This window comes from Gekko japonicus, unplaced genomic scaffold (assembly GCF_001447785.1).
Source record: "Gekko japonicus isolate JY-2015 unplaced genomic scaffold, Gekko_japonicus_V1.1 scaffold1607, whole genome shotgun sequence".
NCBI lineage: Eukaryota > Metazoa > Chordata > Lepidosauria > Squamata > Gekkonidae > Gekko > Gekko japonicus.
This window is the reverse complement of record NW_015161445.1, coordinates 33,957-53,025: the sequence shown is the minus strand read 5'-3', so window position 1 is coordinate 53,025 and position 19,069 is coordinate 33,957. Positions and strand designations below refer to the sequence as shown.

Sequence of the window (19,069 nt, the reverse complement as noted above, 5' to 3'; positions counted from 1 at the left end):
ATGCAACTCTGTAGCTTTCAACACAAGAGACATTCAGAGGTGATTTGCTGTTATACCTGCCTAGGGTTGCCAGGTCTGGGTTGAAAAATACCTGGAGACTTTGGGGGTGGATCCGGGAGAGTCCGTCCTTCAAAGCAGACATTTTCTCCAGGGGAGCTGATCTCTGTCAGCTGGAGATCAGTCGTAAAAGCGGGAGATCCCCAGGCCCCACTTGGAGGCTGGCAACCCTACACCTGCCTCTGCCTAGCAACCCTGGTATTCCTTGGTGGTCTCCCATCCAAATACTAACCAGGACTGACCCTGCTTAGCTTCTGAGATCTGCTAAAATCAAGCTGACCTGGGCTATTCAGGCCAGGGCTTGCTATAATACATTGAAGAAAGTGAATAAAATTATTACACAACCAAAAAAAAAAGTAAAACAAATCTAAATAAAATGTATGTGCATGCCACTACTCTTCACACACTTCAGCAATATTTGGACTGTGGAAAGGAGGGTTATATCAGCAGCCACAAGCACCTCTTGTGCTTTCTTCTTCTCTATGTCTGCATATGCCACTTGTTGAATGCAAGCTGCATATGCAAGCTGTATTTACTGGTGTTTCCTTACCTTTGTGCACTCAGACATAAAATATATACTGTGTTCGTTCAGGATATGTGTTGCTGATTCAATGGAACTGGATTTATTGATGTTAGAAAAGACTTCTTCCACCAAACAGCATAATCAATCAGTCAATCCAGCTGTCTTTATTTATGTTCCCCAAGCAGACAGCTTAATATAAGTCCTGACTGTAAATGTACAAGTTATGAAGCTTTGCCTGTGATCTTTCCAGAGAGAAGCGTTAAGTTGTTCCCAATTAAGCACAGGAAGATCATATTTTCACAAAGCATATTTTCATGCTGTTACAATATAATACAACACATCTTACACTAGCTCCAGATACCAGGCAAACTATACCCAGACCTACCATGGGCCCTGAAACAATCAGGCTATCAATTTTCCCCACTATCTTGCAGGTTCAGAGAAGGCTATATGTTTCTGCTAATAATGTATTCTACTTGTATGCCTTTAAATGTATTCTACCTGCATGCCTTGCATACATTTCTTCTTTTCTACCAATAATGTATTCTACTTGCATGCCTACTTAATTAAATTTAAAACTCGCACCAGTGACACGTCAAAGCAACAAAGTCACAAAGCGATGACTCAGGACAGATCGGGTACTTGGAAAGAGCTTAGTGGGTTTTTTAGTAGCATCTCAGGCCACTGTGCTCCGTCGGATGGCGCTGCAGAAGAGTAGAGGTATATGTGGCAGCCCCACCTCAACCCCGACAAAATGCACAGCCGTGTACTAAAGTAAGCCTTTAAAACGAAATCCTTAACATGTATTTGTTTATTTATATCCTGCCTTTCTCCCAGGGCAGACCCAAAGCGGCTTACACTGTTCTCCTCTCCTCCATTTTTATCCTCACAACAATCCTGTGAGGTAGGTTAGGTTGAGAGTGTCTGACTGGCCCAACGTCATCCAGCCATAGAGAAGAAGAAGAAGAGATTGGCTTTATAGCCCGCCCTTCACTACCCAAAGGCGTCTCAGAGCGGCTTACAAACTCCTTTCCCTTCCCCTCCCCACAACAGACACCCTGTGAGGTAGGTGGGGCTGAGAGGGCTCTTGACAGAAACTGCTCTTTTTTCAAGAACAGCTCTTATCAGAGCTACGGCTTGCCCAAGGTCATCCAGCCAGGTGCAAGTGAAGGAGTGAAGAATCAAACCCGGTTCTCCCAGATTAGAGTCCGCATCACTTAACCACTACACCAAACTGGCTCTCAATAGGTTGGCCAACATCCAGGTGGTGGCTAGAGATCTCCTGCTATTACAACTGATCTCCAGGCAACAGAGATCAGTTCACCCAGAGAAACTGGCCTCTTTGGAAGGTGAACTGTATGGGATTATACCCCAATTGAAGTCCCTCTCCTCCCTGAATCCTGCTCTCCTGAGGCTCCACCCCCAAAAGCTCCAGGTATTTCCCTACTTGGAGCTGGCAACCCTATCCAGCAAACTTCGATGGCAGAGTGGGGATTCGAACCTGAGTTTACCCAGAATTTAGTCCAACACTTTAAACACTACACCATGCTGGCTCTCTGAATATAGCCTTCTCTGTGTTGGAAAAAGTGGCAAAAATACTTAGATATTCAGAGTCTGCAATGGATCTTTGCTTCACTGGAGAGGAGGCATTTCTTTCTGTGTAAAAATCTTTATTTCTAAGGGAAGGGTACACAGGAAAATCTACAAAATAACAAAGACCTAAGGCTACTCTACAGCTACAGAACAGATTGACCACACAGTCTCACAACAATACCAAGAGCAACAATGGAGATTCTTCTTCTTCTTGACCCCTAGAAGGAAATCACCTGAATACATTAGCCAATGATTGTGAGTAAACAGACTTAGATTTCCCGAGCTGCCTTCCCATTGGCTCTGTGCCAGGTTTCCCTTCCAGGTCAGTCTAAACAATAGCATACAAGGTAAACAGATTAACCCTATAATGACTGAATTAGACCTTGCAACACACACATATTTCCAACACTCTGAACCTATAAAATGGAGGGGGGGGGTGATAGCCTGATAGTTACAGGGCAAATGATAGCTCTGGGCATAGGTTGCATGGTATCTGGAGCAGGTAAAAGATGTGTTTATTATATTATGACAGCACGAAAATATGATCTTCCTGTGATTAATTCGGAACAACTTGCACATCTCTGTAGAAGGATTACAGGCACAACTTCATAACTTGTTCATTTACAGTCAGGATTTATACTGTCTGTCTATTTGGAGAACATAAATAAAAACAGCTGGATCGATCGATTGATCATGCTGTTTGGTGGGAAAAAGTCTTGACTTGCATAAATAAACTCCAATTCCATTAGACTGTGACTCAGCAACACATATCCTGAACGATCACAGTATGTATCTTAATATCTATGTCCACAAATGCAAGGAAGCGCCAGTAAATTTAGCTTGCATATGCAGACTGAATTCTGCTAGAAAAAAACACAGAAATATTTGTGGCTGCTAGTATAACCCTTGTTGCCCTAATGGATAAGAGAGTAAAATCCAGGGCCCTGCTCCCAGACTCTCTGGTTTGAATATCTTGCAAAGCTGCAGTTTTAGAACATTGCAAGCCATCAAAACAACAGAGCCATAAGCTAATATTTTAGGCTTTTAACATACATTTAATAAATAAATGATAACAGATTCTGTGAAATGGGGGGTGTCTGGTGTTGGTTTTCCAGGAAAATCTGAATTAAAAAAATTATCCAGAAAAGTTTTCTGGGTCAAGATTAAATAAGTAATTTAACTATTTAAATTATGTTAGCAAAAGAAGGCAAATGCACCATGTACAAGCCTGGCCTGTGTGAAAGCATCAGAGTCTGGCCATGCTTAATATACCACATTTAGCCTATCTAACATGATTGATGTGCAGCACAACAGCACCTACACAAACAATGACAGTATTTAAATATGTGGGACAGAAAATATTCCATGGAAAATTACAGAGGATTGGATTTTCCATACTACATCACAGAAGATGCCCTTCTCTTTCCATTACATAATATTAATAAAATAATTGTAAGGGAATAAAAGCTGTAATCTTTTTTACTTGAGGCTAACTTGCTCGCTTTACACTTGCAAAGCGCTAATCAATCTACACCTACTATAACACAAACTTTTATTACTCCTACAACAATGGTGAGAAGTCATTAAGATTCTGAGAAGATGCTACAGCATTTGGGTCAAATCTAAATTGATTTTTTCCTCTCTCATCCTGCAGAGGGCTTAATAAATTCTTTCCCCCCAACACAAGCATAAAACTTCACTACAAGTTATGGATATAAAGCCTCTGAATCCCAGGTCACCGATGCAAAAACAGAGAAAGAATGCTCTTTTTTCTTATTGCTGCCCTCTGCCACTACAACCAACAGCTGTGCTGTGGTGGGCATCTCACTGACTATAACCTTCTACCTTTTCACCTTCCTTCCTGCTATGGCTTACTCTTTATGAATTTGGAACAGCTTTGTTCAGACAACTGACGTCATTGCTATGACAGCTTGTCCTTCTCTAACTTTTTGACCTAGCTGTGTTTAAGGCTATCAATCTCTAGTCCACCCCTGAGATTATATGTTTTCTTTGTTCATTTCCCTTGTTGTTGCTGTGCCTCTTAGAATTTCACTTGATACTGGTCTTAACCCACACATAAGTAAGGAGAATTTATTTTTTGACTCCACATGCAATTGTTGTCATTACTTTTGGACCACTACATTTTGTCACTGTCCTTGATTATTCATTTAATTCATTTATGCCATCCGATGGCCATGTCAATTATATATAATTCATATGTCACTGGTACACTAACAACACTGAAAAATTCATGCATTTTTATATGAAAAATTTAGTGTGAGGTGAGGGACCAGACAATGAAAAATTTATCATGAGAGAGCGGAAAATGGTGCCAAAATTGAGATTTATAGGTTCATTTTTCCAAGGAAAAGGCAAAATTGATACAAGGATATTAAATTCAAGGTGCTAATATTGACTTTTAAAGCCCTGTATGGCTGGAGATCGCCTTCTCCCATATGAACCTAACCGTTTGCTCCAGTCATCTTTGGAGGTCCTGCTTTAGTTGCCTCTGCCATCTGAGGCTAGATGGCAGAAAGGCCCAAGAAAGGCCTTTCTTAGTCATGGCAACAAAACTTTGGAATTCCTTCCCCAGGGTGATTTGTCTGTCTCGTTCTATTGATGAAGACTTCTTTGTTATGTTTGGCACAGCCCCAGTAACAATTATTGGCCCTCCTGCCTGGTTCTGGTGTTGTTTATGTGTTTTTATTGAATAATTTTATAATTTTCAATGTTTTGAATTGTGCAAATGTTTTAATGTTCACTACCTTGGAGGCCCTAAAATTCAGACCCATGTTTACTATTAGATTGTCTTGACTGAGTACCCCTAACGAGAGACTACAGGAGCAAGCCAAAGCAGTTCTACTCAGAAGTAAGCCCAATTTTATTCAGTGGAATTTACTCCCAGGCTGAGGTCAAGATCTTTTTGAAAGTTCCTAATGCCTACTTTTGTTGAATAAATGCTAAATGGTAATATCTATGTGAAAAACATTTAATTGCTGACGTGTGAATATTCATATCAACTGGGATGGCCATTATAAAAAACAAAATCAACAGCAAAATAAAATCAACAGCAAAATAATCAACAAGGCGTCCAGCAGCTGCATAAACCAATCAATGAAGCACCTCCAAATGTATTCCTAAACAGGAAACTCCTCTATATTTTTTTTAATAACCAAACAGAGCAGGGTTCTGGTAGACACTTCTAGAGTTAATGACCCTGGTCACACGGGAGGATTTGCCCCGCGAAATGGACGGGTTGAGGGCGGATTAAACCGGCGCAATCAGACGGCAACATCTGACAAGCGTCGCGCACCCTCACCCACCCTGTCACTACCGACTGAAAACGCAGATTTAAAAGATACCTGCAAAATACTACTACTTACTGGGAAACGTGCAGCATGGGCGGCCATGTGACTGGCGATGCGCCCATATCCCATGGTATGCGAGACCCTGCTACACTGCACATGCACACAACTGCGCACCTGCCTCGCCTCGCCCTTCGTCCCATTGCTTCCCCCTCGGGCATGTGATCGTGCCAGGGAGCAAATGCGGCGCGGCTCGGGGATCTGTCTGATCCTGATGCTGCACTTCAATTTGCTGCGGCTCTAAAAAGCCACACTTCTGCCGTGGCTTTTTCCGCTAGCGTGACCAGGGCCAATGTTCCAGTTTCAGAAATTATAAACTCCACTCTAAATGAGACTTTATCAGGACCTCCCCAGCAATCCTAAAAAGAGCTACAAACTTGTATGCCCGCTGACTTTAGCAGACTTACAAGACTGTAACTCCACTTAGGACTGCACTATTACCAAAAAGCTGCATCGAGAGGTGTGCTGTCTGAGAGGAGAGTGTGAATATTAACAGTGATATCAGAGCTACACCAAAGGTTCTCTAATTTCAGTATTTGTTTTGCAATATTGCAGCTGAACTGATTACGGAGGGGGGGGGGATACTCATGCATTTATGTCATTTTATTACTGTTTGATGTCCTCTTGGTTCCCTAGCTACCGCTTCCTTTTTTTCTTGTTTGCTCTCCCCCTCCTCAGATGCAGATCTCTCCACATTGCCATTTAATCTGATCGTCTGTGGCTGAACTCTCATGGCTCCATTTGTGAATATCCATGATGCCATATCATTAGCTGCAGCACCACTGCCATCGTTCCCCAAACCTTTATTTATTTCATTTATATCCCACCTTTCTCCTCAATGGGGACCCAAAGTGGCTTACGCTGTTCTCCCGTCCTTCAATTTATCCTTACAACAGCCCTGTGAAGTAGATCAGGCTGAGAGTGTGCAACCAGTCTAAGGTCATAGAATCATACAATCAGAGTAGGAAGGGACCCTCCAGGGTCATCTAGTCCAACCCCATGCACAAGGCAGGAAATTCACAAATACCTCCCCCTCCACACTTGTAGTGACTGCTGTTCCACACCCAGAAGATGGCAAAAAAAAAACCCTCCAGGATCCCTGGCCAAACCAGCCCAGAGAAAAATTGCTTCCTGACCCCAAAGTGACATTTTGGTGCCCAAAACTGAACACAATATTCTAGATGAGGTCTAACCAGAGCAGAGTAAAGTGGTACCATCACTTCACATGATCTGGACACTATACTTCTGTTGATACAGCCCAAAATCACATTTGCCTTTTAAGCAACCACATCACACTGCTGACTCATGTTCAGCGTATGGTCTACTAAGACCCCTATATCCTTTTGGCACATACTACTGCCAAGACAAGTCTCCCCCAACCTATAATTATGCATTTGATTTAGATATCCACAGATTGTGGCCACAGGTGGCTAATAGTATACTGATAGCATTCTGGGGAAATGAGGCCAAGGTTTATGAGGGCAAAAAAAGAGAGAAGGAAAATGGCGCTACAACAAGCAGCATCAAATTACCCCAAATGTTTGCACACATGCCAAAAGTCAAACAAAGTGGAAGGCACTAAGTGTTAAACTAGATGTATCTCACAACTGTAAGGAAAGGAAAGGAACATAGAGGAGAACAGGGGGCCAAATTTGGCATCACAGTCCTGATGTGAATCGTCCTCCCCATACGTCTACTTATGGTGCAATCCGATGCAGAGTTGCATCCTTCTAAGCCTAGACGTCAATGATCTTATAAGAGAGCCATTTTGGTATAGTGGTTAAGTGTGCAGACTCAAATCTGGGAGAATCCGATGCAGAGTTGCATCCTTCTAAGCCTAGACGTCAATGATCTTATAAGGGTTTAACTCTGCTTAACATTCCACTGTCATTCCTTTAAAAGAAAAAGACTGCAGGAGGTCTAAGTTACTGATCTTCCGGTCACATCTAATTTAGCCCTTGTCAACACTCTCAAAAAGCAACATAAATTACTCATTTTATCTCCCACTGTTTCTCATTCCAACTTTTATTGCAAAGGCTTTCTAAAAACAAACACAGAACATTCTTCTGCTGCAAACATCCAATAGACTTACAACTATCAATGGAATCCACAATAACATAAACCAAAGTGATCCAGTGGCTAGAGAGTATGATTTGGATCTAGAAGACCTAAATTCAAGACAAGACAAATCTCTGCCACGGACTCAATGGATGGCTGCTAAAGAAGACCAATCATACGGTTCCTGCCTGTAATTTTAATTCTACCAGCATGCTATCTTATACGAAGCTAGTCTTCTGTAGTGGCCTCTTTCACAGTGGGGCAGTTTTTACTAGGCGTCCATAACTAATCAAAAATATGGGTATAGATTAAAATGGTAAAATTCCATGCATTACACAGCCAGGGGGTGTGGTGGGAATTTCTCACAAAGCTACATGTGCACCACAAAACAAAACAAAAATTAAAAAGACACACATGGTAAATTATTTCATATAGCCATGCTCTATGTCAGGGGTGTCAAATATGTGGCCCAGGGGCCGGATCAGGCCCCTGGAGGGCTTCTATCAGGCCCACAGTAGAACTGGCTGTCTTCTGCTTCTTCTTCCAGTTCTGCTGCTGATGCATCATCATAGGTTTGCAGTTTACAGATACACACCTGAACAGCATATTCAAGATTGCAACAGCACAGACATTTTAATGCAATAATTCAGAGCAAGGGGTGTCAGTTATCAGACACTGTTAAATAAAGAAAATATTGCAAGAGTGCTAATGCTTTAAGCATGTTTTTATTTTAAGTTAAAAAAAACACCTTTGTGTCCTTTATAAAGTTTATATCTCTGCTACCTGGCATTACATTTTATGACACATATAGCCTGACCCAACAAGGTCTCATTTATGTCATATCTGGCCCTCATGACAAATGAGTTCGACACCCCTGCTCTATGTGGCATTGGCTAGGGCTGCAGTCTTATTCACATTCATGCTTACTCAGTGATTTCCAAACATGCCTGCACAAGACTGGGCTATCACTCAACCTCAGTTCCCTTTCTGGTTCTGGCTCTTCTCCAGATTCTCCTTTTGAGTCCCCTTTACCCCCAAAATGCAAATTATTGCACAGAAGTTAGAGTGGGTGGGAAGATTGTCTGCTTTTCATCTGAAGGCTTTAAATCAAACACAGTAATCCTAAACAGAGTTATACCCTTCTAGGCCCAATGACTTCAACAGAAGGGTGTAATTCTGTTTAGGATGATATCGTAACCTCCAAAATACTTCACTTGCTTAATCGTATCTTTCCCCAAAGTTATTAAAGGAGCTTGTTTTAATACTAAGGCAGACTTAGTATATAGTCTTTATGGCCACCGAACCTCATCACTTTAATTCCTTCCCTACAGCTTGTTAACTCCTACCAGCATTTCACTTCTGTGCCTAGCTGCGTCAATATAACCTGACAACTTCAAGTGGTATAAATCAAGGAGATGGATAACAAAATGACTCACATTAAGTATTTAAAACACAAAGGAAAAGTATTAGTGAGGTAGGATGTATAACCTCTTAAAGCCATCAAAGAAAATATTTCAGATCCTTGTCAGGTTGCATCATATAACCACTTCTTTCTTTCATTTTTCTGTTGGGGGGAATGACTTTAACTCCATCACATTACAACACGGAAACTGTTTCAAACATCCCTATCCTTGATTTTACTATATAATTTCTGTGTGGGTTGGGTACTTACTGATATCATATAGGGAGCCCAATAGGCATACAGCACACACCAAATTAGGCTGAAGTTCTTCATATTAGTACTAATGATTTCAAAAGGACAACATTTACAGGGGCTCTTAGACTTAATGAACTAACAGTGCAATCCTAAACAGAGGTACACGGGCTTAGAGAGGTGTAGCTTTGCTTAGGACTGCCAGGTAAAAACTGGTCCTTGTTATAATCCAATTCTGTCACATTCTGGCTAACCCTGAGTGGAGTTAGTTTGGCGGTGGATGGGGGGGGGGACAGCACTGGAGGCTGTGGTGTGTCAAGCTCAGGCTGCAGCCTGTCTTACCTGTTTTAACTTTCGTTTCCTTCAGTTTCCCTTTCCCTTTCCCTTCACTTGCCATGTAGAATTCATGAGGGGGGGGGTGTTATCAGAGTGCATGGGGTTAGTAGCCATAACCATTTCCCAAGTGTGCCCCAAGTAGAGATGTAAAATTTCCAGAAATTTTGAAGCTCGGAAAAAAACCCGGGTTTTTTCCAGTTTTTTTTCGGGGGAAACGGAAATTTTTGGAAAAATTGAAAAAAACGTATTTTCTAGATTGAAAGTCATTCTGTTACTTTAGGAACATAAAATATGACTATGGACATTTTTACTTGGCATGAAATGATCACAACTAGCATATTAAAAATATAGTGTATCCAAACAATTATTACAAACAGAATACCCACCCACATGTGCAAAAACAAAACTGAAACCTTTTTATTTTCTTCTGACAATAGCACCTCCTAAAGGAAGAAATGCATCTTGTTCTTGCATTGGAGAGTTCAGTTTGTAACCTAGGACGTGCTTGTCCTCAGTGCACAGAAATTAGATCAATCTGATACCATATATATATATATTTAGAAATGATTTGGAAAATATTTGAACACCTTGTCTTAAAATATTTTATTCATCATGTTAAAATAAAACGTTCCATAATCAATTTCTTTTCTTTTCTTTTTTCAATTTTTCGGAAAAAAACAAAAAAGGCTTCAGGAAAAAAACGGGTTTTTTTTAAAATTTTTCCGGGTTTTTTCTGGGCCTTCACATCTCTAACCCCAAGAGTTGGTTCACATGGGACTGACCTCGGAGAAACCTTTGTGCCTGGCTAGAATACATAGGGCACCATATATCTGTCTGTGTTGCCATAGTAATGCTAGGGGGTAAGTGTGACATATGGTTTTGAGGAATTGTATGCTTTTACCTATAACTTGCAAGTTACCGCATTTTCCTTCAGTTCTAACAAAAGTTTTGTACCTACAGCAGCATATCTTCAATAAAGCATTTCATTGCCAATAGTGTGTGTGGGGAGTGTCTAGCTGGGGACCTGACATGGTGCCTACTTCGTATGAAAATTAGCAACCTGTATTCTAAACTTCATGTCAATGTTTCCAAGGGACTTTGCATTTGCCATCCAGTCTATGGTTGCTTAATCTCAACAGACTTTAGCCCAGGCTGAGTTTTATCCATCTTTGAAAGAAGAAGAGTAGGTTTTATACTCCACTTTTCTCTGCCTTAAGGAGTCTCAAAGTGGCTTACAATGGCCTTTCCCTTCCTCTGCCCACAATGAGCACCTTCTTCTACCCAAAGTGAGCTGAGAGAGTTCTGAGAAAACCGTGACCAGCTCAACATCACTCAGCAGGCTTCATGTGGGAAAGTGGGGAATCAAACCTGGCTCTCCAGATTAGAGTCCACCACTCTTAACCACTACACCATGCAAGTGTTTCCGAAGGTATGAGTCCCCACACCCATGGACCATGACTTTCCCTCCACTTGCAAAAACTCGATATGCGCTACCCAAATCTTTTCTTGCTTCAGCAACAAGACAGCGGGAGGGGGCATAACAGGATGCCACAGAAGGGGAGCGGTGGGGAAACTGTGCACCCACAATAACACTGATGCGAATCCATGCTCATGGCTTACTCTTCTCCCACAAATCCTAAAATTTCACCTAATTTTTTTTAAAATCTACATACCTATTATTTAATAAATTAGCATTGTGCAATAATTCCTACCTCTGACACTTGGAAGAGGGCATGTCTTGTTTCCTTCTTCCTTGGCAGGTACCTACCAACCTGCATTCAGGCAAAATCAACAACTGCCTGCACACGTGCCTTTGTACTGACTTGCAGGCTCAGAGTATTGGGAGTCAAGCAAGGCAGTGAGGTTCAGTCCAAGGTCACGGAACCACAAGTCAGCCAAAGCCGTTCAGTCCAAAGGTCAGGGGTCCAGGAGTCAAGCAAGGCAGAGTAATTCAGTCCAAGGGTCAGAGTTCCAGAAAACAGGCAAGGCAGAGTCAGTGGTTTAAGCATCTATTGTAACACATTGCTTCCACAACTAACAGCTTCTCACAGGAGGTTGTTATAGCCACAGGCCTAAGGAACATGCTTACAACCAGCTGCTTGGAAACAACCCTGCAACAACTCCTCTTTGCTATTAACAGGCAACAGGAGACATGCACTTTGCCTCCTTGCCTGTAGCTCTGTTCGCAGCCTCCATCTGTGGCGCTTTATGTAGGCAACAGTGGAGGGCTGGGAACAGCCAGCTGACTTTCACCTGCTAAATCAGGATTTTATCATGTCACCCCTTAGTCGTCTTTTCTCCAAGCTAAAGAGCCCTAAGCGCTTTAACCTTTCCTCATAGGGAAAGTGTTCCAACCCTTTTATCATTCGAGTTGCCCTTTTCTGCACTTTTTCCAAACTATAATATCCTTTTTAAAGTGTGGCGACCAGAACTGCACACAGTATTCCAAATGAGGTCTCACCATTGATTTATATAGGGGCATTATGATATTGGCTGATCTGTTTTCAATACCCTTCCTAATAATCCCCAGCGTAGCACTGGCCTTCTTTATTGCAGTCACACACTGTCTCGACATTTTCAGTGAGTCATCTACCAGAACTCCAAGATCTCTCTCTTGTTCAGTCTCTGCCAGTTCGGACCCCATCAACGTGTATTTATAGTTAGGATTTTTGGCTCCAATGTGCATCACCTCAGCTCCCCTGGAGAAATGGCTGCTTTGGAGGGCGGACTCCGAGGCGTTGTGCCCTGCTGAGGCCCCTCCCCTCCCCAGGCTCCACCCTCAAATCGCCAGGGATTTCCAAACCTGGAATCAGCAACCCTGCCTGCTGCTCTCTGCACATCCTTTCTGGGTAGAGATGTAAAATTTCCGGAAATTTTGAAGCTCGGAAAAAAACCCGGTTTTTTTCCGGAAAAAAAACGAAATTTTCAGAAAAATTGAAAAAATGGAAAAATTGAAAAAAACGTATTTTCTAGATTGAAAGTCATTCTGTTACTTTAGGAACATAAAATATGACTATGGACATTTTTACTTGGCATGAAATGATCACAACTAGCATATTAAAAATATAGTGTATCCAAACAATTATTACAAACAGAATACCCACCCACATGTGCAAAAACAAAACTGAAACCTTTTTATTTTCTTCTGACAATAGCACCTCCTAAAGGAAGAAATGCATCTTGTTCTTGCATTGGAGAGTTCAGTTTGTAACCTAGGACGTGCTTGTCCTCAGTGCACAGAAATTAGATCAATCTGATACCATTATATATTTTAGAAATGATTTGGAAAATATTTGAACACCTTGTCTTATATTTTATTCATCATATTAAAATAAAACGTTTCATAATCAATTTCTTTTCTTTTCTTTTTTCAATTTTTCCAATTTTTCGGGGAAAAACAAAAAAGGCTTCAGGAAAAAAACGGGTTTTTTTTAAAATTTTTCCGGGTTTTTTCTGGGCCTTCACATCTCTAACCCCAAGAGTTGGTTCACATGGGACTGACCTCGGAGAAACCTTTGTGCCTGGCTAGAATAGATAGGGCACCATATATCTGTCTGTGTTGCCATAGTAACGCTAGGGGGTAGGTGTGACGTATGGTTGTGAGGAATTGTATGCTTTTACCTATAACTTGCAAGTTACCGCATTTTCCTTCAGTCCTAACAAAAGTTTTGTACCTACAGCAGCATATCTTCAATAAAGCATTTCATTGCCAATAGTGTGTGTGGGGAGTGTCTAGCTGGGGACCTGACATGGTGCTTACTTCGTATGAAAATTAGCAACCTGTATTCTAAACTTCATGTCAATGTTTCCAAGGGACTTTGCATTTGCCATCCAGTCTATGGTTGCTTAATCTCAACAGACTTTAGCCCAGGCTGAGTTTTATCCATCTTTGAAAGAAGAAGAGTAGGTTTTATACTCCACTTTTCTCTGCCTTAAGGAGTCTCAAAGTCGCTTACAATGGCCTTTCCCTTCCTCTACCCACAATGAGCACCTTCTTCTACCCACAGTGAGCTGAGAGACTTCTGAGAAAACCGTGACCAGCTCAACATCACTCAGCAGGCTTCATGTGGGAAAGCGGGGGAAACAACCCCAGTTCTTCAGATTAGAGTCGCTGCTCTTAACCACAACACCACACTGACTCTCAAATCCTTTGAGAGTGCTCAGAACATTTCCAGTTAACCAAGTGGTGCTGAGGGTGGGCAGTCAATGAAAAACCCATCTGCATCTTATTCTGTTCACATTAGGGTGAGGGAATGTGCTGTGGAAAACTGCCAAAATGAAATAACTGCTGCTACTAAATACAGGTGGAGTCCAGCTGCCAAACACCTGCTCCTCCCACACTCAACAGACACAACTGGATGTGATTCCTGATACTACTACCCACTCAGGCACTGTGTACCAGAAGCAGTACAACTCTCTTTTCCACCACACCATGTTCCTATTCCCTCCAACACCATAGATAAGGAGAAGAGTAGGTTTTTATACCCCACTTTTCTCTACCTTAAGGAGTTTCAAAGTGGCTTACAATCTTCCCTTCCCCTCCCCACAACAGGCACCTTGTGAGGCAGGTGGGGCTAAGAGAGTTCTGAGGGAACCATGACCGGCCCAAGATCACCCAGCAGACTTCATGTGGAAGAGTGGGGAATCAAACCTGGCTCTCCAGATTAGAGTCCACCACTCTTAACCACCACACCATGCAAGTGTTTCTGAAGGTATGAGTCCCCACACCCATGGACCATGACTTTCCCTTCACTTGCAAAAACTCGATATGCGCTACCCAAATCTTTTCTTGCTCCAGCAACAAGACAGCGGGAGGGGGCATAACAGGATGCCGCAGAAGGGGAGCGGTGGGGAAATTGTGCACCCACAATAACACTGATGCGAATCCATGCTCATGGCTTACTCTTCTCCCACAAATCCTAAAAAAATTTTTAAAAATCTACATACCTATTATTTAATAAATGAGCATTGTGCAATAATTCCTACCTCTGACACTTGGAAGAGGGCATGTCTTGTTTCCTTCTTCCTTGGCAGGTACCAACCTGCATTCAGGCAAAATCAACAACTGCCTGCACACGTGCCTTTGTACTGACTTGCAGGCTCAGAGTATTGGGAGTCAAGCAAGGCAGTGAGGTTCAGTCCAAGGTCATGGAACCACAAGTCAGCCAATGTCTTTCAGTCCAAAGGTCAGGGGTCCAGGAGTCAAGCAAGGCAGAGTAATTCAGTCCAAGGGTCAGAGTTCCAGAAAACAGGCAAGGCAGAGTCAGTGGTTTAAGCATCTATTGTAACACATTGCTTCCACAACTAACAGCTTCTCACAGGAGGTTGTTATAGCCACAGGCCTAAGGAACATGCTTACAACCAGCTGCTTGGAAACAACCCTGCAACAACTCCTCTTTGCTATTAACAGGCAACAGGAGACATGCACTTTGCCTCCTTGCCTGTAGCTCTGTTCGCAGCCTCCATCTGTGGCGCTTTATGTAGGCAACAGTGGAGGGCTGGGAACAGCCAGCTGACTTTCACCTGCTAAATCAGGACTAGAGGGTGTTGGTGGCTCTGCACCAGCTGATGGCTGTGAATCCTGAGAAACCTGTTGTTGATTTCCCTGCTGGCCAGCTTCTGTTTGTTAACTCAAGACTGGCTACACCAGACTGCTCTTCTTCTGAGGAGTTCTCACTATCCATGAGCCCTGGCTGACCCATGACACTCTTCTCTGTTGTGACCCCCACCTTATGCAGTGATCTGCCTGAGAAGGTCAAGAAGGCTCCCACCTATGCAATATTAAATTATTCAAGAAGTCTTTTGTACACAGACACCAGAGTCACACTGCACTAAATATTTCACAAAGTTACTTGGATAATTTAATAGAGACTGTGGTCTGTACCACTGTCTGTAGCTTGCTGAAAGTAGAATCCCACTATGTAATTTTTGCTTAATTTAACGTGTCATACTAATACTAATGCTCTGCTTCAGTTCTGCTTTTACACTGCTGGTTGGTTCTACAGTCCTAACTCCCACTGCATTGTTCACTGAATGTCCCACCCTGTCGACTGTATTGACTAACTCTGTGTAATCCTTCTGGAGTCCAAGAGAGAAAGCCAGACTATAAACAACGTCATAGAATAAAATAAAATTTTGCACCCATACCTTTTACAATTCTCTGTCTTTCATACATTGGATTTTAGGCAGAATCTACCCTTGTTCTGTAAAGCTGTAACTAAAAAACTGTTCATTTATTTGTAGTCCACCTTTCTTGCTGAGACTCAGGGCCAGATTACAGGATATAAACTGTGCAATCAATCATACAGCAGCAAATGAACAATGCAACTGCACTAGGACTACAGAATTAGAGAACAATAAGAAGAACAAACTATCTAAGGCAAGGTATACAGGCATGCCACTGCACAAGATGGGAGCCACCATGGAGAATGCACAAGAACTGGCAGCTGCCGATCTTATCCATTTGCTGTGTGGTACCTTTAAAAGGCTTTGCTCCAATCAACAAATTAGTTGGTTCTTGAGACGACTTCTAGCCAGGTTTACATACACTTTGAACTGCATATACACAAAAAGCTTCCATTCGTGCTATGCTTTTGAGTCAAATTCCATGTAAAGATGTATTTGCCAATGCCTGAAAAAATCCGTACTGTAAGGTCTGTAGGAGAGTGTATGTTTTGCCTGCAGAAGTCCCCCAGATTCAATCCCTGCCAGCACCAGTTATAGAACTGCACATATTAGGAAAGACTCCTTTTTCTGCTACGGACTTTAGAGTGAGAATGTTGCAGTAGTGAACATGTAACCCATTAAGCTATTTTACACTGGAATCAGACCATTTGTCCATTAAGGTCAGTACTGCTCTCCAGGGTGTCAGGTAGAGGCTTTTCATATCACGTACTAGAAATCCTCTCTCTTGTATCTAGCTTTCCCTATGGGGGAGAGATTACAGCTCAGAGGCAGAACGCGTGCCTTCCATAGCAAAGGTCCCAAGTTCCATTCCAAGAGCCACGTGCAAGAAAGACCCGTCTTCTGTAATCCTGGAGTTGCAGGCAGCCAAAAAAGATACTATGGAGGTAGACGGACTAGTGGTCTGACAATATAAGGCCATTCACACTTGTTTACCAGTATTTTAACCATCTGGTGAAAACACTGTTGCTTTTATTTCTTTGTATTCTTTTAAACCTCCAATGGCTCAGTTGGGATGTTTAAAGTTAGTAATCAGAAGCCTTGCAGCACCTTAATAACTAAGAAAATTATATTCCAGGATCTACTTAACGCATCTGAAGAAGAGGGCTCTAGTCCAAATTCCGGAATAAAATTTTGTTAGTCCTTAAGGTGCCACCAAGACTCCTACTTATTTTCTCTGCAACAGACTAACACAGCGAGAATCAATAATAAATCTGCACTATACAGTGTACAAAGTGCAACTTGCTCACCAATCTCCTCTTATTATAACCACTGATATAATCCACCACTATCACCCTCACTCTGCTCTACCAACACATGTGCTCTTCTCAGTCCCATATGTCTACCACACACATCCGGTTCCATTAGAAAGATACCACCTCTTCCACCTATTCACACTTGCAGTCCTCATATATGTTTTACAGAGGTTCCCTCTCTACTTTAGCCTTTTCTCCCTACTAATACCCATATGCTAGTACACAGAAAGAAACCCTTGATATTGCGCACAGCCAAAATTGGACAGAAGGCTACTCCAGCGGTAGCCAGGATTTATGGCAATTGTGCCACAAGTCATAACCAAAGTATGGCAACTCTAGCACATACTATGCAGTATGTGTGTAATCTCCCATTACCTGTGGTGTGATTTGGTCTCTACCTGTGAGGCAGCCAGAAGGACAGATCCCTATTCTTGTGCTGTAGCCAAGCATACAGATCCTCCTGACTTCCCTGTTGAGGTGTGCTATAAATGCCAGTGGCACCTGTGTTGGTGTGCTGTAGCCAAGCATACAGATCCTCCTCCTGACTTCCCTGTTGAGGTGTGCCATAAATGCCAGTGGCACCTGTGCTGCAAGCTGACAACCTACACTCCACAAGTATTATCTCCACTGTCCCTTCCCTCACCACAAACCCCACATGCTCCTATCCCTACAGATCTGGACAAAAGCCATCCACCTCCTAAATCTCAGGGGCACTTTAGCCCGTCACATGGGTGCTGTAAGGATAATATGGGATGGACAACCATGCACGCCACCAGTGTGCCCTCTAAGCTGAGCTAGCTCACAGGTTTTTTTTGTATTAGCTCAGGAAGGATGGCTCCAGAGCAAACTCATGTATGCAGAAGTCAAACAGCTGGCTCACAACTTTAATGCCAGCAGCTCACAAAGTAGGATTTTTCCTCACAAGACTCCACAGCTTAGGGGGAGCATTTGCACATCTCCTCAAGAATGACAATGAAATAGACTCTTCTCTCTGGCTAGACACAAAGCGGCTAACTTATTTCCCCCACACCATACTCAATTAGCGAGGAGAAACTATATAAAGGGCAGAAACGCCCCTTAACCTTCTACAAAAGCTACCTACGAGCCCTCGCACCCATCTAGATGATGAGTTTTGCGCCGCGCTCAGCTTGATCTTGTATTCCCCTGCTTTGGAAGCCACTGTTTTTGCAGAGACTGAGGCTCCTTCCTCGACCCCCTTCTCAGCCGCCCTGCCCCACTTCGCCACCCTCCGGCGCGCAAACTCCCCGCTTCGGCCGGGCGCGCAAGACGAGGAGCGACGCAACAGGTTCAGCTCCTTCGTGGGTTCAGCCGCTCCACTTCTTGAACTTCTGCCTGTTGACGGCGCCGGGCTGGGGCTCGAGGGCTGGGTAAGGGGGGAAAGGGAGGGAGGACGCCCACCCCACCCCACCCCAACTCTGCCCCCTGGCCGATGTGGCCCAGCGCGGGCACCCTTTCCACACAGCGCGCGCCTCCTTCTCCAGCGCAAGTTGCAGCTCCTTTTCTTGCCCGGCGCGCGTGGACGCTTCCCTCCCGCCCCATCCATTCCCCTCCCCTCCGCCTTTCTGCCCCATCCCCTTTCCCCCCTGGCGGCGGGAAGCCACTCACGCGGGGTAGTACGCGTAGGGCGCCATGCAGTTCTCCTCGCACGGCTCCGAGTCCATGAGGAGATAGTCCTGGCTGTCGTTCCTCCTGGCCCCGCTGCCCGGCGAGCCGTTTTTCCGAGGCTGGCTTTGGCTCATGGTGCTTTGCTTCCCCTCGCCTTGGGCTCTTCGGGCAATCCAGGCTGCGCCTTCAGGAAGGGACGAGGGGATGATTGTTTTTCCCCCGCCAAAAAGAAAAGGGAAAAAAAAACCTGACGCAGAACAGGCGAGAGGCGCGAAATCTCTCGCTCCCGTTTCGGAGATGGGGCGAAGCTAGCTGGCGTTCGGGCGGCGGCTCTGCCTAACGGATCGGCGTCCCCATTTCGAGGCGAGGGAGCGCAGGGCGCCCCGAAGACCGAGCAGCGCCTTCCCCCGCCGGCCCC

The 19,069-nt window shown here is 43.5% G+C and overlaps 1 protein-coding gene across 1 annotated transcript in view; it reads right to left on the bottom strand.

Moving 5' to 3' along the window:
• Nucleotides 1-18,785, bottom strand: part of LOC107125614 (short transient receptor potential channel 6) — a 132,410-nt gene extending 113,625 nt beyond the window's left edge. The window contains exon 1 of the mRNA XM_015429046.1: nucleotides 18,652-18,785. Within this exon, the coding sequence (XP_015284532.1) occupies nucleotides 18,652-18,785 (134 nt within the window). The remainder of the gene's footprint in view (nucleotides 1-18,651) is intronic.
• Nucleotides 18,786-19,069: the final 284 nt, after the last annotated feature.